Source organism: Dipteris shenzhenensis, chromosome 19 (assembly GCF_047967505.1).
Source record: "Dipteris shenzhenensis isolate YYH24624 ecotype China chromosome 19, Dip_SZ_1.0, whole genome shotgun sequence".
Lineage (NCBI taxonomy): Eukaryota > Viridiplantae > Streptophyta > Polypodiopsida > Gleicheniales > Dipteridaceae > Dipteris > Dipteris shenzhenensis.
The window spans coordinates 48,958,866-48,984,742 of record NC_141614.1 but is presented as its reverse complement, the minus strand read 5'-3'; the positions used below and the strand labels follow the sequence as shown (position 1 = coordinate 48,984,742).

Below are 25,877 nucleotides of genomic sequence, written 5' to 3'. Positions count from 1 at the left end.
ATCAAGTCGGCAGGATAGCAACTTTGACACACATTTAATCGAGGCGACGGGTTAGGCCGTGGTCAGAAGTTAGGTCAACGGGTAGCTTTATGGCATCGGGTGAATAGGGTTTGATCAGTGAGATATAGTTAACGCACTGGCCGGCGGGATATTTGGTCGATGGGATAGCTCTATGTATTTGGGGGTCAAACTCCTTGATGAAGTGCTCTCTGACATCAATGTGCTTGGTCCTGAAGTGATATACTAGATTCTTGGCCAATGCTTGAGCCAACTAATTATCACAATATATTGTTGTTGGCTTTGATTCATCAAAGTAATCTATTTTTGACAATATTCTTCTGAGCCATATAGACTCACATGCACTTATAGTGAGTGCCCTATATTCTTCTTCAGTCAAAGATAGAAACAATTGGCTATTTGTTTGACAACCATGATATAGCATCTTGACTAAGGAAAAATGCATATCCTTGTGTCGATCTCCTGGTTTCATGATCTCTGGCATAGTCACTGTCACAGTAGCCATGCAACCTTGGATGACTACCTTTATATTCTATCCCAAACTATCTTGTACCTCTGATGTATCTCAAAACTTCTTTGGCTGCTACTGGATCATAAGTATCATCATAATCTTGACCATACTACTGTGCAAATCCTTGTGCAACTAGTCTGGATTTGTATCTTTCAATACTTCCGTCTAGATTGTACTTCACTTTGTATACCCATTTGTTTGCTATGGCCTTCTTTCTTGGTGGAAGGTCGCATAATTCCCAAGAATTGATTTCTTCATTCATAGCAGTTTGCCATTCTGGATTGTCTACTGCATCTTTGAAGTACGCTGGCTCTTGTGTAGCCATGATGGAAGTCATAAGAGCATAGTCGGTGGTTTCAACTTGAATTGCTTTGCCTTTCTAAGCATATGTCAATATGGTTGGAGGTCCGCTTTCCCTAGTAGACCATCTGAGTTGCTGTGGTCCTTCTTGGGGTGTCTTTGGCAATTCTCACTCTTCTTCATTAGCCTTTTCTATAGATGACTGAGTAATCAGTGCGGTCTATCTCCTGTGTATTTGAGGTTTTCCATTTTGATTCCTCATCAAAGATTACATCTCGAGAGATAATGACCTTGTGGTTGATGGGATCATACAACTTGTATGCTTTGCTATGTTCATTGTAGCCAACCATGATGCATTTACGTGACTTTGCATCTAATTTCTTGCAATGATCGTCATGTATGTGGGCACATATTCTATGCAACCAAATATGAGAAAGATGCCCAATGCGTGGATTGTGTCCAGTGCATGCTTCATAAGGTGTCATACCTTGAATTGGTTTGATTGGAAGCCGATTAACCAAGTAGTTTGTAGTGGCTATTGCTTCTGCCCAATACCAATTTGGAAGATGCTTCTCACTAAGCATTGCTCTAGAATTGTCGACTTAAGTACCATTCATCCTTTCAGCTCTTGCATTCTACTGAGGAGTATCTATACATGTGAATTGTCTTCGAATGCCGTGACTTCTACAAAAGTCCATGAATGCTGAACACATGTATTCACCTCCTCTGTCTGATATCATGACTTTGATCTTTCTGCCTGTCTTGTTTTCTACCATGGCTTTGAATTCTTGAAATCTGGAAAACACTTTAGATTTCTCTTTCAGAAAGTAGACCCAACAATATCTATTGTTGTCATCAATGAAAGTCAAGTAGTAGAGTGAACATTGATGCTACGGTATGGGCATAACCCCATACATTTGTATGTATCAAATCACGAACACCTCTTTCTCGAGAGGTACTTCTGCCAAAGTTGGTTCAATTTTGTTTGCCGAAGTAGTATGCTTCTCAAAATTTTCCAAGAAACTGTAGCTTAGGAATTGCAATTGCCATATTCTGATTCTTGAGCTTAATTAAGCTCTTAAAATTGACATGTCCATATCTCTTGTGCCATTTTGTGGATAGTGGCATCTAATGTGTTTGAGCTGACATGGCATGTAAACAGGTATTGTGGCTAGCATCTGAGCAAGTGTCCTTCCTTGACTGCTTTTCCTACTAGCTAAAATCCTCTGGATTTGTCTCTGATAGTTAATTCATCTCCATCGAAGATGACTCGGTAGTTGTGTTTCGTCATTTGACCTATTGATGACAAGTTTCTTGCTAAGGTTCAGAACATAGAGTACATCTTTCACCAATCCTTTCATACTAGTGAAATTGTTCATAGGGATAATGCATGTCTCTTGAATTGGATTCAGTGTAAAATATACTATGTAGATGACATTCTTCTGACATTCTAATTGTTTCATCTGAACCATTCTTGATGCTTAGTCATCTGAGATGATGCACCCCTATCAATGTACTAAGGATTATGATTTGCTTGGTCGACTTGATAGCTAAAATCCTCTTTTGAATTGAAATCAGTGTGTCTAGATACACTGTATTAGTCTTCTGCATTTCCTCGTTTTCCAAGGAACATTTGCATAATGACTGTGACTAAAATGTCCACCATGATTATTTCCTCTTCCTTGGAAATTCCCTCAATTGCTGCTGGATTGACTGCCTTGGTCGTGTTGCTTCTTGCTTGGAATCTTCCTTGATTGGAATGATTTGCCTCTTTGCTAATTCTGATGTTGCTGAGGATGATTCTATCTTTGATGCTAATTTTGTTGCTAATGATGACCACTTCGTTGGAATGATCTACCTCTGCCTCTACTTCTATATGAAGCTATCAATGCTTGATCATTGTTGGAATGACCTTTGCATGTGTGAATGGCTTGCGTCCTGAGTTCTTCACTAAGTAAGACTGACTGAAGTTCTTCCAGTGTTGGAATTTTCCATTGGATGGCAATACTCTAGACAAGATTCTCGTATCCCTCTCCTAGTCCATTCAAGGATTACTTGAACCATTTCTACAGGATTCATGGTCTCTCCTATTGCTTCTATGAGTTGATTGTTGTAATCTTTGATCCTGAGTATGTAAGCATGACCGGTTTCACTACTGTTTCAAAAACTCTAGTTGATTTGGTTTCTCAGTGTGATAATCCTGGAAGTGTTCTTGGACTCATAGAGAATTGCGAACATATCCCATGCTTCTTTGGATGTCTTGATGGTGTTGAGCTATCCAAGCATGACATCTTGTACATTCTGCTTGATAAGATGATATGTATACTTGTCTTTCTTTTCCCATTCTGCCTGTGCTCAGGCAATGGCAGGATCTACTATAGATGCGGAAACTTTTTGTGTAGCTGGAGATCCTGCTGTACATCCTATTGCTGGTGCTGTGAGAATAGGTGGAGTAGAGCTACTGCTAGCTAGATCGTCCAATGGTCTAGGTGTAGATCCATCGACATACTCCCATTTGTCATGAAGTACAAGAATGGTCTCCATTCGGTATTTTCATGTGCCGCAATTGGAGTTTTCTAGCTTAGCAGATGCCTCCAGATTGAGGTTGCTTGTCGTAGACATGGTGCAAGAAATATACTCAAAGTGTTTATGAAATCAATGTCTATATCAATTGCAAAACACTGACTGTAGCAAGTGAAATCTGAACTATCAGTGAAGGTAGAACTACAATATATAATCCAATATGAATTACAAGGCTTGTGGCAAATGATGATGTCAAATCTTCTTGTATGTTGCTTGTGTTAGCACCAAGTTTTTCTTTTGTAGAGATTTGTGCAATATGTCGGAGATAAATTTGTACAAAGAGATAGCCACATAGTGGCTAGCCCAAAGGATATATTTGATGGCTAGGTTGATATTATGAGAAGGTATGCTACACTTGAGCTCCCATCGCAAGATAACAAGTTAGGAAAAAAGGGGAGACAACCATCACCATTCATATTTTGTTGTCTAATGGGCCTTGTAGAAGATGAGATAAGATCATTGTAGGATGAGATTAGATAAGGAAGTATCTTACTTCTAAGAAACAACTGGGATACTGAGGATAAGCTTGACATGGAAACAAAGGCTAGGTTGATGAAACAAGGCCAGGTGCTTCAAGGTGAGCTTGGTGTCCTATTTAAGAGCATAATACCACAAGATGGAGCTACACTAAAGCTTTGGGATGAAGTGGTAAAGGATTACGACATTGACAATAAGGTTTATTCAAAGTTTCTAGGCATTTGTAGTGAGTGGGTATGGAAGAAGCTCTCTTGTGGTGATGCAAGTGCGTTGCCTAACACTGCCAGGGATATTGTGAATTTTGTGGTTGGCAGAAAGAAAAAGCTTCAGAATGATTTCTTGGATTTGAAATGGCAATTGCATGTGCTTGGAAAAATTTTGGAAGCATTCGACTTGATTCACAATGTGTATAAAGAACCCATGACCATAGGTGTAGTTGTGTTGGATGCAGCACATGGTGTGGATGGCATGACATGGAATGCTTCAAAGTTTAAGATGGTGTTAAAGTCACTACTTGACATGACAAGTGATCCAAAGCAATTCATGTCCTTGTCATTTGTATAGACAGGAAAATGGTGGCATTAAAAGATGGTCTTGAGGATGTCTCTAGAAAGTACACTATGTTGAGAGGGAGTGTCGACTATATACTAAGCTTTGACACTTTTGCTAGCGGTGCACACTATTCATAAGTTGCATTGACACTTGTTAGAAAGGATAAGAGTTTCAGTGCCCTTGAGCATTATGTGAACCACCCCAACAAGCCAAATATTTTTGATTATGAGGAATTTGAGGATGATGAAGGTCAGGATGAGGAATCAAGGGTTGCAAGTATTTTAATAAAGAAGAAAAGATGTGTGATCACTGATATAGTGAGGATATAGTAGAGGGATACATGGAGGAGCATGGAGTTGTGTGTGATAGAATTGCTAACGGTGAAGCTTCAATCATTGAAGTGGCAAATAACAAAAAATCTATTGTAGTTGTATGCAATGAAAGAGATCAGAGGAGTGTCAAAAGTTGTTGTTGGATGGCACATGAAATTGCACACCCAAAGCCTATGCCTATGCCTCATTCTGAGGATCCTCCTCAAAATCCAAATTTGGCACTGGTAGATGACAAGGAAATGGAAGACACATTTGTTGAGCTTATTATGCAAGAGAGGGATAAGGCTGTTTGAAGATCAATACTCGCTCTACAAGAAATGACGTATTCATGTCATTAGGGGGGAAATGGGGCCTCATAAGGAAACGATTAAGAGCGAGATTAAGCTAATTAGAAATGAACCCACTATGGTAACCCATAGGCTAAGGCCCCCTTAGCATTGATTAAATTTTGGCTTGGGATAGGCCTCATTGAGAGGGCTTAGGTGACTGCCAATGTGTGCCCTTGATATAAATTAAGATCAAAGGCTAAGATGTGTGGAGAAGAATTTGAATTAGAGCCATTGATGAGCAAATCAAGATGGATGGCTAAGATCTAGGTGCATAATGGAGGGCTAGGATGGAGAGGCATTTCAAGTTGGGCCCTTGATTAGGATCATGATGCAGGGCTCACAATGAGGCACCTAATAGAGGGCCTAAATCAAGTCAAAGCTCATGAATGCCATCATTAATGCTCCTTTTAGCTGCCCACATTCATGGAGTACCACATCCCTAGATATCCATCTTAGATCTAAGGCCCCCAGATTCAAGCGCCTCCTTGCCTTTTCTCCTCCCTAGATCTCCATCTTGGATGAAGGGCCTGGATTCAAGTGCCTCCTTCCTTTTCTCCTCCCTAGATCTCGGGCTAGATTCTAGTGCCTCCTTGCCTTATCTCCTCCCTAGATCTCCCTCTTAGATCAAGGAGCATATTCTAGTGTCTATCACCATCATCTCCTCCCTTGGATGTAGATCTTTATCTATGGCCTTGATTGAAGCACGTTTCTCCTCTCCTCTCCTCGATTAGATCTTTTTTTAAATCAAGGGTGGAAATTGATCTCTATATCTTTTGATCATGTCCCTTAGATCTACCCCTTCATCTAATGGTTGGGAGTGCTCTGCCTCAAATTTGAATGTATCCCTTGGATCGAGATTTCATCAAGGGCTAGGATTGAGTGAAGATCATGGGTTCAAACTATGGGTTAGAGGTCTCTCGTCCTTAAATGTTTTTGTCTGCCCACCCTCCACCTCAACATGGCATTACCCCACAAAAAGGAGCACTCTCATTGGTACACCTCAAATTTCTCACTAATCCCTTGAAATTAGAAAACACTAATTCGAGGGCCTTTTGAGACCCCAAATCTCCCCTAATGTTTCTTGTTTTCTTAGCTATCTTTTATAGTTTTAGCATAAAAACTTGACCACATGTTCAAAAACAAATGACATTCTTTTACAGTGTTCTCTAGTATTCTTAGCTATCTTTAATCTTGTATAGAATTGTCATGTTTTCTTAACATTTAGAGTGTTCCTGTATAAAGTTCTAGAATAAATAATTTGACCTCATGGCCTAAACTCTCTATAATGTTTGGTATTAAAAATTTCAAGTAATCATTTCTCTCTCTCTCTCTCTCTCTCTCTCTCTCTCTCTCTCTCTCTCTCTCTCTCTCTCTCTCTCTCTCTCTCTCTCTCTCTCTCTCTCTCTCCCTCCCTCCCCCCTCCCCCCCCCCTCTCTCTCTCTCTCTCTCTCTCTCTCTCTCTCTCTCTCTCTCTCTCTCTATCTCTCCCCCGTCCCCCTCTCCCCAATACACACACGCACACACCTCAAACCCAAATTATGCTCAAGAAAAAAAGATGGCTCTCTCTATTGATACTGAAGGATGTCTACATGATCAAATAGAAGAAGTCCATATACCGAATATATCACCAGTCAGACTAGATTGTCTATTGTATTGGATCTCAATGGACTAGTGTTACAATGTTGCTTCTCGAAGTCAACAAACCATTTACTGGACGGGGGTAAAAACTGCCTGGAAAAAAAACAATCACACACAGAGAGTCATAGATTTTTGTTCTAAAATCTAATACAATAACTGAAGACATAGGATGATGCTCCTTGAATAGAGCTTTGCACTGATATAAGTTTTGTCCAAATCGGACGATGGAGCAAAAAGTTATGAGCAAAATACTGACAGGGGTCAAACTGTCATGGAAAACACCTACTCGTTCTACTGGTGCTGACTTGGGAGAATACTACCTTCATGCTTAGACTTCATCACACCAAGGTTTAGGAAGATTTGTCGTGCAGTGAAATCTTGTAAAGCATTTTCATCCTAAGTCACACCATCAGATATCAATACTGAACTATAACATATGTTATGTATGCAGGTGCCACATTGAAAGTGGGGGTCAAAGTCATCAGTGACAGACTATGTAACGGGTTGTATGTTGCTGATGATGGACAGGGAATGCTACCTTGGGCTAATGAAAGGTGTGTGCTTGTATGTGTGGCAATAGTATAATAAAATATGATGTGCATAGGGCCTAGGGTTGAGGTGGTAGGGCATGACCATGTGCCACCCTTCCACATAAGAGGACCCATAAGGTGTGTTGTACATAATCCCTGGTAGTTCATCAATCAAAACTGAATCCTTATCATCACAATTGAATGTTGTTGGAAAAATACAATTCCCTACATGGCTAAGACACCCTTTGTATGGGCTATCATATGTGAGGATGGTTCTACCGTGTTTGCAAATATTAGCCCATCATTTCCAAACAATTGTTAAAGGCTTGAACATTTCTTGTACTCCCATCTTATTTGGTCTATAGACTTTTCTCCTAGATGTACATAGCATTGTTCCTAGCTCCATACCATAAAAATATACTTTATTCCCTAGATGATGTTGTGGACACTCAATGATTGCCATCACATTCTTGCACATAGCTATCGACCAAATGCCCATGTGAAAGTTCTCAATAAAGTGTCAAGAAATTGCATGCAGCTTGGCCAAAGTACCAATTCTTGTTTTGTCGTTGATGCAATGCCAATTTGAAATGCATAGTTGATTAGATCACAAAATTACAATTCCATTGCAAAAAATCTGAGATGAATACGAGATTTGGGTGCTGAGATAATGAATTTTTTCATTAAGTAGACCCATTAGATTAGCACATGCAACCTGTGCCACAATGAAAGAAGGGCAAGAGTGTCTTCAAATTGGACTTAGAGGTGCATGAGAACATCTTGGGGTGTCTTGGAGCAGTGGACGAGGACGACTGAGATAATACTAAGAAAATGTAGTCTCATTGCAAGGAAACAATATTCCACTTGTCATAGAAAATGGAAAATGTATTTGAGACTATGCTTCTTTTTAGTATATCCCAAACAGCCACCGTGTTGGTTTTATTAAATTGTTTTTGAAAATCCCAAACGGTAAATCCCATGCTTGTTTTTAGTATATCCCAACAACCATCGCACTAGTTTCCCATAACAAATCCACACATCCACAAATCCATTCATCTTGTAATGATAGAAGCAAACCACTGTGCTCGTGGCTGTTAATATCCTAGTTCAACCAACCACCGCACTGGCGATCACTTATCCTGCACTACTACCATGCTATCCCTACACTATTGCCATGCCATCCTAAAATTTGTTGTGCAATGCTATAATAAAACAATCCCCTTTAGACAAGTTATCGTTAACCGTCAGATTTCAACCACTGGGCTACTTAAAACATTTAAGTACTAACATGGAAGCAAGTCGACACAAAATCAGGTATTACGAGCACCATGAGAAATCCACGAGTCTAATAAATGTATGCAAGATTTTTACTTTTCAAAATACGACATTTTGTAGCTCAAGGAAATTCCAAACTCCCAACTATCTTATCAACCTCTCTATAGCAAGCATCTCCCAGCTCTTTAGGCCATTCTGATGCACAATGGTGGTAGACCTCTTCAAACACTCGGCTTACACATTGCTTACTTGACTCCGTCGACTTGTACACCCATGGTAACTCCTTCTTTCACTGCGGGTCCTCTTCATCTTGGTCTTTATGCTCTATACATCTTCACATCTCCATCATGTCTTGTGAAAAGAAACCTACATCATGAGCTTGACAAGTAACTTAAAGGAGCAGGAAAAACAATAGCCAGGGAAATTAATATTCACCGTCTGTGCCAACTCCAAGTAATACACCCACCACCGAAGCATGTCCTCCTTGTAGCTATTTTCCTCCTTCTTTGTGTCTATTTCTATGAGGAGATCATCCAACATCAATTCAGATAGAACAAAAGCATTCCAAAGTCTTTTGGGTATGCGTGGCACTTGGTTAAATCCTTTTTATCTACCCTTTCTAGGGGCTGCTTTGTTTCAGGATTGAAAGGCATTAAATCCGCTACAGCAGCAGGAGGCCTAGAGTAATAACCGAAGTCTACAGCAAGCTTCTCCACATGCTCTTTGTTCAACCCTCTATATACATAGCTTGGAGGAGCCTTTTGACATCATGCAACTAGAATTGGAAATGTTGCATGTAACCCGAATGGGTAGTATTTTTCATATTCCACCAAGCCTGATGGTTTCTTTTGCCCTTTTTTTCCTATGACCATTCCACTTGGCTCTAATTCACTACCACTGCTTCTTTCCACAACTGCTAGCATACCCTCCGAAGGTGTTCCTTCCTCTGGTACATCAATTATAGTGAGCTTTCCTTTCTTTGCCCCTTCTCCACTACCACCTGGTGCTTGAACCATAGTCAACTTTCCTTTCTTTGTTCCTTCCCCACTATCTTCCCCACTCTTGCGCTTCTTTAATGTTGCTGAAACTTTGCGATATGATTTTGGGAGTGCTGCAGTCACTTGGAGCAGCAAGAAATAGCCTACAGTTGCCTTGTCAAGCACAGAGGCTGAGTACAGGGGTGCAACAATGGCTGCATGTGAGGTAGCTTAGTTGCATAAACTACTTTATGATATGCATCAGTCTACAAATGGGCCAGTTGTCATTTATTGTGACAACATGAGCATTATATGGAGATTATATGCTTGGCAAATAACCCAGTCTATCATGCTAGAACAAAGCACATTGAGGTGCATTATCACTATGTGTGGGAGAAGGTTCTAGTAGGTTTTGTTGATCTAGTTTATGTTAGCACAGAGGATCAAGTAGCTGACATATTCACGAAGGCTTTGGGTGCAGAGAAGCTGCGCAAGTTCATAGACCTGCTTGGTGTGTAGGAATTGGGATTGAGCTCAAGAGGGAGTGTTGAGATATCGAGCTCCACTCATGATATGCCAGGGTGACCGTTGTGCATTTATGTCATCGACTTGTTAGCTGTAGATGCGGTTGGTACACTGCCCATGAATAATAGCTAGATGACAGCTATCTTTATGTACTCTAGTTAGTGGCTCAGTTAGTATGTCACCTTAGTTATCTGAGTTTGGTTTGAGACCCACATATAGGGTTCACCTATTCTTTTGTACTTAGAGTTCTTTTGGCTTTCACAACTAAGAAGAGGAAAATTGTTTTCAGCCTCCACCATTGTGTATATTCCCCCATTGTGTATGTGAGAAAGCTGCAAGTGAGACTCCTTCCTTCTCTCCCACTCTCTTCACATGACATGCTTGTGGGTTTTGATGGATATAAAGTAGATGATCATGAGTGCATGACTACATGCATGATCAAAGTGGGAGAAGGACAAAAAGGATATGATCATATTATTGATGCCTTCTTGTTTCATTTGGAGGTAGCAGCAAATGTGCATGAAGTGATTAACTTTAAGAGATATGGACCATGGTCAATCACCAGTGGAGTTTGGACACCCTTTCTATCCCCATTGCATTAATGTAATTATTGAATGGAATACAATCAATAGTGAGGGAGAGCAAGATACTTCTTCAACCAACTCCAATATCATAGGTGTTGAGGACAAAAAGGGTGTGACGTACGATCCAGAAGCCCCATCCAATAACAAACACCATTTTTAGGTATTTCTCAAAATCCACCCCTTTACTTAAGTTCATTAGCAGTGTCAAACGTGAGAGGAATTACTCATGTGTCTCCTTCAAAAGACATGGAGGCTGTGCACATTGCTCAACAATTGGGATATGACAAACTATTCATTAATGGTGCTGCAGTATCAAAGCGATATATAGGACACCTCCAAAGCTTTTATTCACAAAAATGATTAATGGAACATATGATCCAAGTGTGATGTATAATGTATCTTCTATAGTGGATCATTTTAATGCAATAATATATTGTATTGTGTTAGTCTCTAGACTTTTGATTTCATTCTTGCATTTGTGATTCTTACTAGATTGGAAGATAGGAAAAAGAGAAGTATGTGTGCACTATGCAAATATGCTATTGATCATGATGACTTCAAATTGTCTACCTTACCATTCCAAGTTCATGAGAAATTCTATGTGAGGGGGATTCCCTTCATGATTGCTTATTCAACAATTACTGGAGCTGGCCTTGGCTTATTTGCTCTCAAACACATCAAGATTGGAAAAACTATTCTACAATATGGAGGACCAAACTAATTAGAGGACTCTATGATAAAGCACTAAAATACTCTATTCTTGAGGACCCAGGACTTGATGGTGAAGAGAATCAAGTGTACATTGTTGGTGATGTACATGATGGTAATGTGGGGGGCAACATAAATAGTTGTAGAGATTGCATGGACTATGAAAACGTATGCTATGTTTACTCACCCACCCTAGAACCATGTTATTCTTGTGAGTTTAACAATGAGGTTGCATACTATGTGAACATTGCTTTACAAACAACTCGTGATATTGATGCAGGGGAGGAACTATTTGCAAACTATAAGTTTTAATTAAATTTTAAATGTTGTCACGGATTTTGACAAGAAGGATCATTCCAACAATTCTTTCCTATTGTAAAGATTCAAAATAGATGTGAAATTTATCAGAGGCATGAATTGTGGGATTTGATTTTTTTCTAAACACCCGTTTTTGCGTTTAAGCTCGCATGCAAATGTAAATGCACTACTTTCTCCATTAAATCCATAAGATGTGGAAAGAAATTGATTGTTTTAGTACTTTAGTTTATGTTTTGTATGTTCTACATGAGAAAAATCTATATTGGAAAATTTGGGAATTCTAGAATGAGACTTAGGAAATTCCCAAATTTCCCAATACGATGTTATGACCACGATATGGACTTAGCCTAGGATCTTTTTTCCTCCACCCCACCCCCATCCCCACCCCCATCACCACCACCACACAACGACACAACACCTAGCACAGGCCCAACCTCCACTATCATAGGAACCTACCCAAGCACGGGCACCCCCACATAGCCATCCACTTCACAACATGAAGGCGGGGACATGCAAGGGAAACCTGTCAATAAATGCTGCCAAGAGGACATGGGTACAAAACACTAGTATAATATTCTCACACCCATGCTCTTCTCAGATATCGAAGGGCCCGATAAGGAAGAACCAGAGGAAGAAGTGGCACAGTAGCCTCGAAAAGAGAAGGACCAGCCATCGGACTCCACACCCAACCATTAAACATGGTATGAGGTCCTCACCTCATTCAGATCAGTCGAGGATGTGGCAAACATAAACAAGTGGAAGGGAGAGCTGCATAGCTTTCATCTCTCTAGGAAAGATATCAAGGAGGTGAGAGCCCTCACATAGCTCATTCAACGAAGCTTCCACAAGTGGTGGTGAGAGCATGAACAACATACTCAAGGACACTAAACCTGACTGGATTATAAGATGGTACCCAAGGTGGACATTGATGCTGGACTCCATCCTTGATTGGAGAATCCAATTTTGTGGCATGCAGCATTTTGGACCACATATTGTTGCATGGGGATTGAATAGAGAATCGACCAAACATTTATGCTCCTACGCCAATGCTGGAGTTGGCCCAATTTTGAAAAGATGCAAGAAGAAGATCCTAACATCACATACAGTTTTTCATGCTTTGATTTTTCAGAAGTTCGCCCTTCCCTCGCTCTGGCCACCCAGGTGGAAGAGCTTAACATGACATTCGCATCATCTATCCCGGATCTAGCCATTTTAGCCGCCATGCATTTTTTTTGGGTGTTTATAATTTTGCTAAGGCACCTGCCAGTATAGGACTTGCCAGCGGAGGAGCAACACAAGCGGCTACGAGAAGAGGTCATCTTTAATTTGAATGACATCCCTTCATTTCCTCACGTAATGTGGCTCTATCTACGTGCCTGTAATCTTCATGGGCATCACATATAAACCTTTAAACGTATGTTCGAGACACATTTTTGGAAACCTCTTTATCCCTTCTGCCGCATCTCCCATAGGACGTTCGACCAATACTGCATAATGAACAATAGCCTCAAGTCCAACATTATGCACTGGACACAATCCATGGATGGATTGTGAACAGAAAGGGGGGCATGTTAATAATGATTGAGCACGTTAATAGATCTAGACTATCCAAACCCTATGGGTTTTGAGCCACAAATGGCTCCAATTTGAAGTAGTTATTGGGATCACCCAAATTGGTAAGGATAACACAAGAGCCATTTGGATCCTATATAAGGATAACAGAAGAGCCATTTCAAGACAAAGAAAGGTTGAGAGAATTAGCATATGGCTTGGCATCTTATGGGCCCAAGTGGTTGTAACAAGAGAGAGAGAGTGGTACAATGAATAGGGTTGGCCCTCCCTTCAAAAGGTAACTTGTATAAAAGGCCAAATGTTTGACTTTGTCCTTCATTGTGTACTTTCAAGGAATGGAATAGAAGCTCTCTTTTCTCTCATTCTCTTACATTGAGTTTCTTTGTTCTTCCTTGTGAGTTTGTCTTGTGATTGCCACTACTCCCTTGCTCCCATCCCCTCTCTCATGCTCTCTTTTCCCTTCCCTCTCCCTCTCCCCTCTCTTTGCCCTTCCTCATGGAATCACTTGCACATGATTCGGTAGACGCTTGGATGACACAAGCGGGCTGTTTGTGCTTATGGAGCTCCCAAAAGGAGTTGTTTGAGATAGAGGCTTTGATGGCATTCCTCAAGATCCCCATACCATCAATATCATTACCTTTATCTTCAATAAGGGCACCTCACTATTGGCAATATAGCCCTTACAACTGCCATTATACCTATGTAAGGAGCCACCAAGCCATTTTCACTACTTTGGACGTGAGAGGTAGTTTTACTCTCTTCCTAGGATTGGACATGATGGATTCTCCATTGTGAGCAAGACCTTGCTCCAAGATCTTGTGCCTATAGGATATGGTTTGCTTGGTCAAGGACCCATTAAACCATGTTCTGCACCACCCGTCAAGCACAAAACTCAATATTTGAACATTCGAATCTCCAATGGGCATGATATTTTGCAATTTCCTGCAAAACATATATGTCTAATTTGATGCGCTTCATTTCCAATGTTTACAACATGTAGAGGTTGATGATCTTGCATGACACTTGATAATGCAGTATAAGCAAGGCCATGTGTTTTTATTCCCATTGGGTCAAACCCGAGGAGTTCATTGAAAGCCCTTGGGGTCGATGAATTGTCCAAGCAACTATAGATTGTATTGGAAATTATTATCTACAAATGGTGTTGAGGAAGTTCTTTCCTATTTGAAATTCATGCGTAACTTAAAAGATGGGTGTCCATGAAGGATGAATCTTGCTTATGTAGAACATGGAGTTGTTGGTGCATGTTTTTGAACCAATTCTAATGTCTTTGAAATGGTCCCATACAATGAACGGTCTTCTCTCCATGTCAGAATCTATGAAAATCGCATCTGCCCCATTCACCAAGTTGTCAGCAATGTCAAGATTTCCTAAACAAAGCTCAACTATCATACCAAGCTTAAGTTTTAGTTCTACATAGAGGCCTCTTATACTCTTTGGGTCTATTATTGGTAGGATGGTTTTTTTTCTACATGTCTTATTGTTAACATCTATTGCTTTGAGGAAGTGTGATTGAGACTTTAAGTTGTGGAATATTTCTTCATTGTGCTTGTCTTTTGCTACATTTGTGTAGTAGAGGTATGGAGTTTCATTCTTCCTTAGAGGCATACAATGATATAGCAAGTTCAAAGTTGAGATCCATTTGTGTATACATTCCAATTTGAATGTAATTCAAAATCTCCAAAAACTTTTAGCCATTTTGGCACATTGTATTTTTAAGCTCATAGTACATTACATGGTTCTTCTAGTAGTATAGATAAGGCCGCAACCTTGTTTGAGAAAATCCATGCATCTTTCATTGGGTTGGCCTGGCATAAGTCTCCACAAACCAGGGTCCAACACATCCACACTTTTGAATGGCTCTGAGTGATTGTGTTTGATCTCTCACATTTGCATATCTACTGCAATGAATAAATTTTGTCCAATGAGAGAACCAAGGAGAAACCTCATAAAAAATTATTAAGTCTACATTTTGATATGGTTTAAAAAGAGTTTGAAGTGTCTCAGTCGAAAGGGATTTGTATGTTGAAGTCATGAGTGGTAGATGAACTGTAGAGTGTATGGTGGTCCCACCCATGTTGAATGCATCTTTGCCTATGTTTCTAAGACACGAATTCTTGGTAGACTAGCATCCAATGTGTTGTGGTGATTGCAATGCCTTAGAAATGCTTAGATCAAGACAAGAAAAGTGAATGTCTTGCCCGTGCCTGCATTACTTGATAGGAAAATATGCAAGGTGGTTGTTGGTTTTAGGCGTTTCTTTAGCAAAATGTCCTTCTGACTTCAAAGTTTGAATGGTAGTGTGATACTAATTTGGTTGTGCTTTGTATGTGAAGTGTATGTTTTCAAAGAATCGTTTTTGCTTTTGTGTTTTGGGAAGCTCTAGTTGCAAGTAAAATTCTTGGTTTTTGTTGCAATGTGTACTATTTAGAGACAACAAAGAATTTGTTGTAGCAGAATTCATAGTTGTGGCCTTGAACGCCATTAGTTTGTTAAATAGGGCTCTATTTGTTTCAATTGGTTCTTTATTGTATCCATAAAGATTGTGCCATGTTGGGATGTCTAGAGTTAGTGAATGTTCATAGTTAATGAAAGGTAAGTACAATAGACATATCTCTCTGTAATGTTTCTCTAGATCCTTATTCATATTGAAATGGATTATTCTATGATGCTTTCATTTTTTTGTCATGTTTTGTTTTCTCCATGCATATTCTCTAACAAATGATGCCAAAAAAGCTTGTTGCAAGCTTGCGTTTTGTTGTAAGTACTTTGTGACAATGTTCGAGAAAAGGATCTCATTTTTCTCAGGGTCCAACTTCTTTAACTCAATTCTTCATGTCAGCAACAAGGTCCTCTCATCAACGGGATTGGTGTTAATGTGGGATAATTTCCTAGTGCTTGATGTTAGGAGTAGCGATAAGCTCAAGTACATAGCTGGTTGGGTGTTTATATGCTCTGTGTTGAGTATTGCATTGCCAACTTTGTGTATGTGCTCATTGGCAGGTGCATTCAATTAAATGCACTCGGTGAATGCTTTTCGAATGACTTCAGTAGTTTCTTTGTCTACCTTGGTCATGTATGATGTGCAATATGAAGCTGCTTCTCCATTTGGATTTAAAATGAATTGAAGATCAATGTTAGCTTTCCATAACTTGGATATTATTGGGTTGATGTTTTTAGTGAAGACATCCTTTGGCTCTTGCTTTAGGAAAATAGTAGGTTGGCTAATACTACAACGTAATGTAAGAATGTATTCTTCTTCACTAATCTTAAGTTGTGACAGGTATTCATCAAATGTTAGTTGAAGTGTTGATGGGTTTAGTGAAAGTCTCATGATACATTTCATTCATTCTTTCCATGTAGTATGGATGTCTTCCCTATTGAGAGGCATCAAAAGCTTGGTTGTGCAACAAGGAAATTCAAAGTGGCAATTTTTGCCTTTTATTTTGCCAGTCTTCTTCTCTTTATGGGATTGGATTTCTACAATAGGGAGGTCAAGTGTTCATATGTCACAACATATATATTTATCACAAATTCTTCTATCTCTGCATTTGTTGAGGCACCATATGTATGTGAGCCTTCAATCCAAAGCAATCCGTGGTCATGTTGGTTACCATGATTTTGAAATTTAGTGACAGAGAAGAAGTCCAGAGCTTCCCTATGATGGAGGAATCTTGCTTTAGGAGCCATTTAATGGCTTGGAATGTATGTACATAGTATTGAGTTTATGTTATGGGGTCTTTTTGAATCGGATAAAGTATTCTAGCAGATGGAGTAGCATAGTCATCCTCTTTTGGTTCACTACAAACACTTTCCAAACATTCAAGTAAAGGTTTCCACAATCTTTCTGTTGCTGCTGAGAAAGTAATGAAGAAAGTTGGAGGTCCTAGTAATTGTCATATCATGAATTGACTATGCTCCTAATGAATTTGAGTCAAGTGTCACGAAAACACACCTACTGCGCATACTATTGGTGAAACAATAAGTCAAAAGTCTGATGCATGCATAAAAGATATTTTCCAAACAACAAGGATAAAAGCACCGTCAAGACACCTACTGACAAATGATGAAGAATTAGACAAGGTCAATAGAAAGAGACACTCACCTTCTTTGTACGTGATCTTTACCATCGCCTCAAATGCCTTGCGTAAAGACTTCTTGACCGACTTGTTGATGCAAGATTGCTTTAGCAACTGCCCATCTTTTGGAGGTTTTCCCAAATTGGCAACAAGTAGAGGACCACCTAGAGGAACCGAGTGACCAGCTAAAGATTCGGTCTTCTGTTTCCTTGAAGTAGCAGAATCTGCAACCACCAAAACAACCACAAAAATCAGTAAAAAGAAGAATCGACATAGTAAAAACCCTGTTTTCTTGCATGCGCCTACCGCATGAGAGAACTAGGAATGCACTATTGCAAAAACCTACCAGAGAAATCTCCACTTTCGTCTTCACCTTCTAAGTCAATACCCTTCCCATACCTTTTGTTGAGCTCTGCATGTGGAGAACATCAGTTGGGAAGGCAAAAAACAAGAATTTCATGAAGCAAAAACAAAAAGTTGAAGAGGAAGTATGAATAAATTTCAATCGCACACGTTACCTCTGCCAAATGTGTCCACCTCTATGTCCATAGCTTTCGGAATGTATTCTTTCTCAGCCATAGGTAAACAATTTGCAAAGCACAAGATGGAATGAGGACAACCTCCCAAAACCACACCTTCTTATAGTAACGCAAGCATGCGCTCTAGCTTTGAAGCTTTTGGGAGAGGATCTCTCCCATCAATGAAAAATCCTACGAAGTGCAAAAGAAAACAACATGACATCAAAGCATACCATGAAATTTCCATACGTGACGGTACTACAAGGTATTCATCAGAGGAAGACTGTGTTGTAGAGATTTGGTTCAAAAACCTAATTTAGCACTCAAATAACCCTTAAACTCAGGCGGATCACTATGTATAAACCCTCTATATCACGTGCGTTCAAGGCCTATTTTTAAAATCCCTTATCTGTAAATCTTTCATTTAATAAAATGTACCCCTTTTCTATACAAATCTGTAAAAAAAAATCAAAACTATTTTAAATAGTCCCTTATGTATATTTATTTCTGTAAATTTTAGAAATAAAAAATATCCTTCTGTTGAACTCACGTGATAGGGTTACATATGATGAGTGACGCCCCCGAGCCCTCAAATGAGGTCTTAAACCTTTCTTCCAAAAACCAATCTAAAATTGCCATGTGGATGTACTAAAGAAAATAGAAATGATGTGAATTTACCTTTCAAAAGAGAGCAACCATACCTATACCCTTCCCATAGGGGAGGCCAAAAAAGGAATGGGGTGATTTTGAAGTAGTAGGGGAAAACATGAGGGATAAGTATTATTTGTGGAAAAAGTGGTATTTCTAGATATGTTCTGATTTAGTGACTTTCAATTTGCATCATTATGAAAGTGAAGTGGCGCTTCAGTACCCAACTCCAGAACCTACCAGATGGCATGAGCTTGTAGGTTCATCATCTTTAAGAGATCTTTACCTAGTGCATTATCATGCCACATGATATAAGCTATTGCAAAGCTAGTTTAAAACAATTTCATAGATTTTGTTAGGCTAACTGACATTCATAAAAGTAGTTTATCACCAACCATGTATTGTGTTGATTTAAGATTGCATTTGAATGGCACATGCATTTAGATTCATTCCTTCATCCATTATTGATCGTAACACAACATACATTAAAGTTAATTTTAAGAAGGTGATTTCATATCCATTCATACTCCTATGTTATGGAAGAAGTTATGTTAACGAAAAGTTCCAATGATCTTTTCATGATGTTAACATCCATTATTTAAGCTTTAAATCACAATGGGTTCTCTTAATTCGCAGCCATAATGCAATAAATTACAGAGAATCCTAATGGAAATGGAAATTTCAAACAAGCTTCCAATTACTAACCTTAAGGAGTGACAAGGAAAACATTGTTTGAGGTCTCTTCCCCATATTATGATGATGTTTCACACTGCAGAGAGAAGTTATATTTGTAGATAGAGAAACTTACAACTTTCCACATCTCCGGTTTTAAGGTTCAAATATAACTAAAATATACAACTTTCCACATCTCCGGTTTTAAGGTTAAAATATAACTAAAATATGAAAAGTTTTTTGGATTTTTGAATTTCAAAAGGTTAAAATATAACTAAAATATGAAAAGTTTTTAGGATTTTTGAAATTTCAAAAATAAAACGGGAGACTTGAAAATTTGAAGTTTCATTGTAGACAGTTTGCTGGTTTTCTGTCAACACTGAAATATGTGATGTGCAAAGAGTACTAAAGCTTGATCTAGACCCTGGATATATTTTAAATTGCCACTAAACCTTTTGGAAAAGAGAAGGGAAAGAAAGAAAAGCGAGACGATCAGACAACATTCTACTGATCAGATGCTGCAACGGTCTCCGTATCGTCTTCTTTGCTGATCATCGATTCCAAATTCATCGACACAGAGTTGGGTGCCGAACAGTTTCTCCGGATCTCTCCCTCCGTGCCCGTCAGCACCCCGAGCTGGCTCATCTTGATCATTGACGCACCAAATTGTTCGAAAAACAGCGTCCCGTTCGCCTTGTAGCTCAGCACGGTCGCATTCGTCCGGCCGTCCACGATTAGGCTCGAGTCAGACACGAATAATCCGGCCCTGCCCACGAGATCGGCGTAGTACTTGTTGTCAAATCTGTTTGGGGTGATCGTATCCATGTTTGTGAAGTTGGATGAATTGGTCGTTGGGCAGATACCCCGCAGCGTGTCCACTAGCTCTGTGTTTAAGTTGGGATCAGGCTCTGTAAGCCTACTAGCGAAAGAGCCACAGTGCGCCCTTCCGATGGTATGCGCGCCTTCAGCAAACATGTAAAGTGAGGGACTGGTGAGGCTAATCGTACTCAAGAACGAAAGGGAGCTTGAACTGGCCAGTAGAACAGATTGTGCGTTGCGTAATAGGAGAGAAATACCTGAAAGAGCGACCAGGTCAGTGGTGTCAAATCCATTGGCATTGAAGATGCTAAGAAGTCCAGTAACATTAGCAGTTGGTGGTGGCAAGCTTGACAGCGTCACGCTCAGGTTTGCAAAATTTGGGTTATCTCTACGGCCGAGCGGGAGAGCATAGTCCGGTCCTCGGGTCTGCAGATACTACTTTGTTAAGCGTCGACGTTGTTTCGTTATTCTGAAAGAGGACTGCAAACTGGGAACTAAAAAACGAGATGATTTCCAAGCGTCAATACGCTAGTTATCTCAACTTGCCTTCCGAACAGATTCGCGTGCGGCCAACGCAACGAGATCAGCACAAGAGACGGTGTTCGGACAAATCGCCTCAACATTCTCCTTGATCTCGTTGATAATTTGGAAAGCCTCGGGCCGGAGTGTGAGGTTCGGTACGGCGCTTTGTTCTCCCGGTCCACTCGTTGAGCCGTCAAGCAGCACCGATGCGTCACAGCCCTGTGCACGGTCAAAGACAGACGTGGGCTCTCAACATTCATAGGTTAGATCTAAATCAGAAAGTTAATAAAAGAAGAGACGAAGCTGGAACAAACGATTACCAGAACAAAGCAATCGTGAAAGTGTAGTCGAAGAAGCCCAGCTGCTTGAGTGATATCGGCATCCAGAAAAGTTTTGAGTGTATCACGCACGATAGAATCCAGTTTTGGGCAGGATTTGTCGTAGAAATCCAAAGATAGTCCATTTTGCATAGGAGGTGCTAATATATCAAAATGCCCGGAGGCATCCAATGGCATCAGGGCGAGCAGAAGAAGCAAGCTGAAAGACATGTCGTAGTGCTGCAGTAACGTTTTGCTTGTAGTCTGATGCAGGAATTGTCAGCAAAGAGTGCTTTGCAAATATGACTACGAACCAGGGTTGCTCAACTTTGATCCGAGCTTGCATAATTTCAGTAAAGCATGCTGCTATATAGATTGGGAGCCGGGGGAATAGGGATAGATCGTGATAATGGGCACATGTTTTTGCTGTGATGACAATATTTCTTTTGACTTAGATCGTCGTACGGCTTTGGAGAATTAAAACCTGTCATAATTGAGAGCTCGGACATGATGTTGGAGAAGCCTTGTCATCATAGCAACGAGTGCTCAATTGATTGTACTATGTATGGAGCATTGCTAGAAAAACACCACCCCTTAACATATTTTACACCATCTGAATTGAGATTTCTCCCAACTTTAAAATATCTGTGAAGTTTTTGAGTATTTTAGTTTAAGAACCGGCAAAGATCTCTCCCCAGTCTTTAGATTACTGGTAAATATTTTGAGCAATTTAGTGTAAAAACTGGCAAAAGTGAATTTTCAGACTTGGGGGGTGTCTTTATTTTGATTGGAAACAAAGTTTTATTTTTACAGACTTGGAGATTGTCTTTATTTTGATTGGAAACAAAGTTTTCCCCTAGCAGGTACGTGGTAGATAATTTGATCCCAACTTGCATAGTCTCACTAAAGTATGCTGTTTCTTTTAGTGGAATCAGGACCATTGGGAACTGGATAGAATGTGATAATGGGCACACGATTTTATTGTGATCTATATGTACACTATCGAATTTACATATGTACAATAATGAAGTTACCGCTCTTTTGACTTAGACTTGCCACGACTCATAAATGAGAGATCAGACAAGATGCTGGAGATACCTTTTCATCATAAATGCAGAAAAAGTGATGATCTTGAGAATCAGGGCGCTGCGATCGAGGCAGTGTAGTCCCCACGGGCCACTCACTCTCTCCCTCTCTCTCTCTTTCTCCCTCCTCGTTCTCCATCCTGAGTTTCCCACCTCTTCACCTTTTCTTCACAGAGTGCCTAAGTTCCCTTTAATTCTTTCAATGCGTTCTAGCAGATTAGGGAGGAGTCAAGGAATCGCTGTATTAATCAACTCTCGAATAAACAATAGATGCGACTCCACGAATCTCTAGTTCTACGAATCTCTTGTAATCTCTGTATGGCTGACAAAGACAAAAGAACAAAACACTTTCAATCGCTTGGAACAATTCGCAAGTAAAAAGACGTCAACAACGTTACTATCAGGAGTTGTTGAGAGCATCGACTATTGGCGTTCGTGCCACATGATTGTGTCAATATTCCAAAGCAAATACCCTATTCTTCAAATTAAACGACGAAGAGCAACGAATTTGCAAAAGTTACAACTTAGCTCTCCGGCAAAGCATGCGCTTCTCGACTTTAGGATCACTTTCCGTAAGGGCTGAGATTTTGCTTAAGCTTGAAAGTGGACATAAGCTCACCTAAGAGACGCATATAATGCCCTAGCATGTACCTTCCTAGTCCATTCTCCAGCCATCATGTGGCAACCTCAAGGTGGCAATGTCCTATGCAAATCACTTTATAGAAATAGATTAGGTCATGCCCTCAAGAGTCAGCAGCAAGTTATGAACAAAAGTTGTTTTACCTTATGACCGAAAATCACCCATTTGTAAACTCCGCATGAACATGCTCTTGGATATGGTTTAGCAAGACTTTGGACACTTAAGTCTTCAGTTTTGTGTAGTACGAAGTCATGATTTTACTTGCTCCAATGCCAGTGGCTTTCAAGGAGACCCTTAAGAGGACATCCCCATGCTATTGCTAGTGGTGATAGGTGGGTGATAACATTGCAAATCCAACCTTATATGAACTATGTGCAACTAGAACCAAGAATGCTATGAACCTCGTAGAGTCCTTCTCTGAGAGAGAGAGAGAGAGAGAGAGAGAGAGAGAGAGAGCTTGCTTACTTGCTATTAGGTAGTTCTCTTATGTTCACCCTCTTAGGATTTTTTCTACACTTAGTAACTTTTGTATTTGGTTTTGAATATTTTTATTACGTTATTCCCTTAGTTTCGTCCTCCTTTTTAAGGTAGTTGTCTATTTAAATGTCTATATATTGACATATATATTAGTTTTTTTTAGTATGTTCCCAATTATGCTTTATTCTTTCTTTTCCATTACTTTTAATGCCATCTATTTTTTATTCTATTTATTTATATTATATTCTTAAATTAAAATCAAATTATTTGGCTTTAATCCTTTAATTTTCATTTTCTTTTCATACTTAAGGAGTTTCCTGGTAGTTTTTGCTATTGTTCTTTTTTTCTTTTTGGTTAATTTTGTTTCTAAATAATTCATTTCAAATGCTTATATATTGGGCCCTTTTGATTTCAAGTGATTTATAAAAATTTGTGCTATTTGCTTCGTATCTTAACACTACTACCAATTAATTATTTAATTGTGTTATTTATCATTTCATGGCTTAAGCACTTGTCTTGTCCCCTTAGGACTTTCTTGTTTATTTTTCCCACTTGCAAGTTATTTTTTATTTTTACTTTCAATCTTTTATTTTATTCATCTTTTTTTATCGTTAATTACAGATCATGGGTGTGGACTACCCCCATCATCATTATGTTAATTGGTTTTAATTACTAAGTAAGAGACAATTCTCTTTTCAAGGGTGTGGACTTACCCGCTTGGAATTTTTTCTCACATAAAGAGGTAAACCATCCCTTGGTATCTTGTCTAAAGAAAGAATCTAACTATTGTATGAATACGAGATTATTTTTAATTTTTTGATGCTCCATATTTTTTAAATAATCTTGATAAGTGTCTTGCTCTGTGGTATAAGCAATAACAAGATGGGGTTTACAGGCATTACCTGTCTTCCCTCACAAAACTATGATGTTCCAACACATTGTTTTGTCTGGATGGTGGCAGGTCAATGGACCCTGAGCTTGGAGCCTGGAATACTTGATGGATTTGTAAGTTTTTGTACTAATTCTTAGCTTAAATTTACAAAATATAAAGAAAAAATTATATTGCCAATCTTGTTGCTCAAGTGCTTTCCAAGAAAAATAATAACAAAATGTTTGGATTGCAATATTGTCAAAAGCTATGTCAATTTTGTTTTCTTTAAAATTTCAATCCATTTATCATATGCAAAATTTATAACTATCCAAATGATTGAATTAATTGTATGGTTTAGTTATTGATGGGATTATTAAATCTAAATGCGTGCGCGCGCACACACACACACACATATACAGATCTTGAGCTCTATAAAGAGGAATTGAAAGCTTCCTACACACAAAGATGAGCTCCACAAGAAGAGCTAAGCAAGAGGTGAAGATGTCTTAAGGAGGGCTTACGCCTTGACAAAAGCAAAGGCTTATTCCCTAATAAGACCAAGGGCTTGCACCGTTTCATAACGGATAGAGCATGAGTGGCTTTGATGCCATCATTGGAGGATCAAGGAGAGAGGGGGAGAGAGAGTAGAGCTGGACATAAAGTGGAATATATACATGAACATCTTAGGGTTAGGATTAAGGTTTGACCCTATGCTCTATATCTACATGGTGCAGTTTATACTATCCTTAACATTTTGTGTTTCATCAATCATGAAAGATGACAGCATTTCACAAACAAACCCACTAAATTTTGTAAAACTTGGTGCTCAATGTAATTCAGAATTAGCTACAAGATCTTGAAGTGCTTGCTAAAAATTACAACCAATTGTTAGTGAGACATTATATAGTACAAAATTAGTAGATTGGACAATCAAATAACCATCTTCCAACTTTTGGTAGGAATTTAATGACCTAAAAATTCTTTGTGCCAACACATTTTTTTGGAAGAGAATAAATAATCTGATGGAGGCAATGAAGTTTATTTGGCTTGCCATTTATAAACTCCATAGGGACTCCACATAAAAGTTTCAAGCATGCAAAACATGTACATAATGTGATGGACTATATAGCCTGATGTTTGAAACAAAGATTGCCGAGGTGACTGGCACATTCAACTCTGCTACATTTTGTGAGTGAGTGAGTGTGTGTGTGTGTGCGTTTACGTGTGTGTGTGTGTGTGTGTGCATGTGTGTGTGTGTGTGCACACACACATGTACATGCACATGCGTGTGTGTGCATATGCATGTGCGTTTGTGTGTGCATGTGCATGTATGTGCATGCGACATGTGTGCTTACAACATGCGCACACATGCGCACGTGTGTGTGTGTGTGTGTGTGTGCATGCATGCACACGAGTGCATGCATGCATACATGACGTACCTATCTATTTGTGTTTGTGAGTATGTGTACATGTGTGCACGTGCATCCATGCAAGTTTGCCATGTGTCTACAAAGTATCCTCTTTTGTTGCATCCGCCTCCTTGAGGTGGCAGTGCGACATTTTAATTTGCCTCCATCCAACAAAGTGGGAAGGGAAAAGGCAAAATGAGTAATGCATCGCTCAAGACACCTCCCCAGCAAATGCTCAATGTAAAAGATATGGGTAAATCAAAGGAAAAAGAAAAAGAACAGCCCAATGGGGGGACAACCCCCAAAAACTAGCTTTGACATCTATGAATATCAAGAGCATGGGATGAGTGTGAAGTTGCATTAGGTCAATCTACAATAGTCCATGATGTCACTGTAGTTGGTCCCCTGTGAACTGATTGCCTTGTTAAAGGGAAAAACAGTGTGGTTGCCTTTAGTTAACTTGGAAATGATATGCTGGTTGAGCATCGATGTCATGGACATGATGCTTATTGATTTGCTTTTTTTCTTTGATTCACTAGAGTTGTTCCCTACATGTATATACCTCTTAAGTCC

General features: G+C 39.4%; 2 protein-coding genes across 3 annotated transcripts; both read right to left on the bottom strand.

The window, feature by feature from the left end:
• Positions 1–17,187: 17,187 nt before the first annotated feature.
• Positions 17,188–17,906, bottom strand: LOC147890580 (uncharacterized). Its single transcript, XM_087390409.1, has 3 exons — positions 17,845–17,906; positions 17,673–17,738; positions 17,188–17,550 (listed from the first exon to the last, which is right to left on the bottom strand). The coding sequence occupies exons 1-3, from the start codon at positions 17,903–17,905 to the stop codon at positions 17,234–17,236; spliced, it is 444 nt and encodes a 147-aa protein (XP_087246535.1). The 5' UTR covers position 17,906; the 3' UTR covers positions 17,188–17,233.
• Positions 17,907–19,493: 1,587 nt separating this feature from the next.
• LOC147890579 (cationic peroxidase SPC4-like) lies at positions 19,494–21,173 on the bottom strand. 2 transcript variants are annotated; one of them, XM_087390497.1, is made up of 4 exons: positions 20,826–21,173; positions 20,530–20,724; positions 20,241–20,409; positions 19,494–20,126 (listed from the first exon to the last, which is right to left on the bottom strand). In XM_087390497.1, exons 1-4 carry the CDS (start codon positions 21,051–21,053, stop codon positions 19,669–19,671), a joined length of 1,050 nt encoding a protein of 349 aa, XP_087246623.1. In that variant the 5' UTR covers positions 21,054–21,173; the 3' UTR covers positions 19,494–19,668. The 2 variants fall into 2 exon arrangements, with proteins under 2 accessions (XP_087246623.1, XP_087246622.1); XM_087390496.1 differs by having other exon boundaries at positions 20,241–20,418; positions 20,539–20,724.
• Between the last annotated feature and the right edge of the window lie 4,704 nt (positions 21,174–25,877).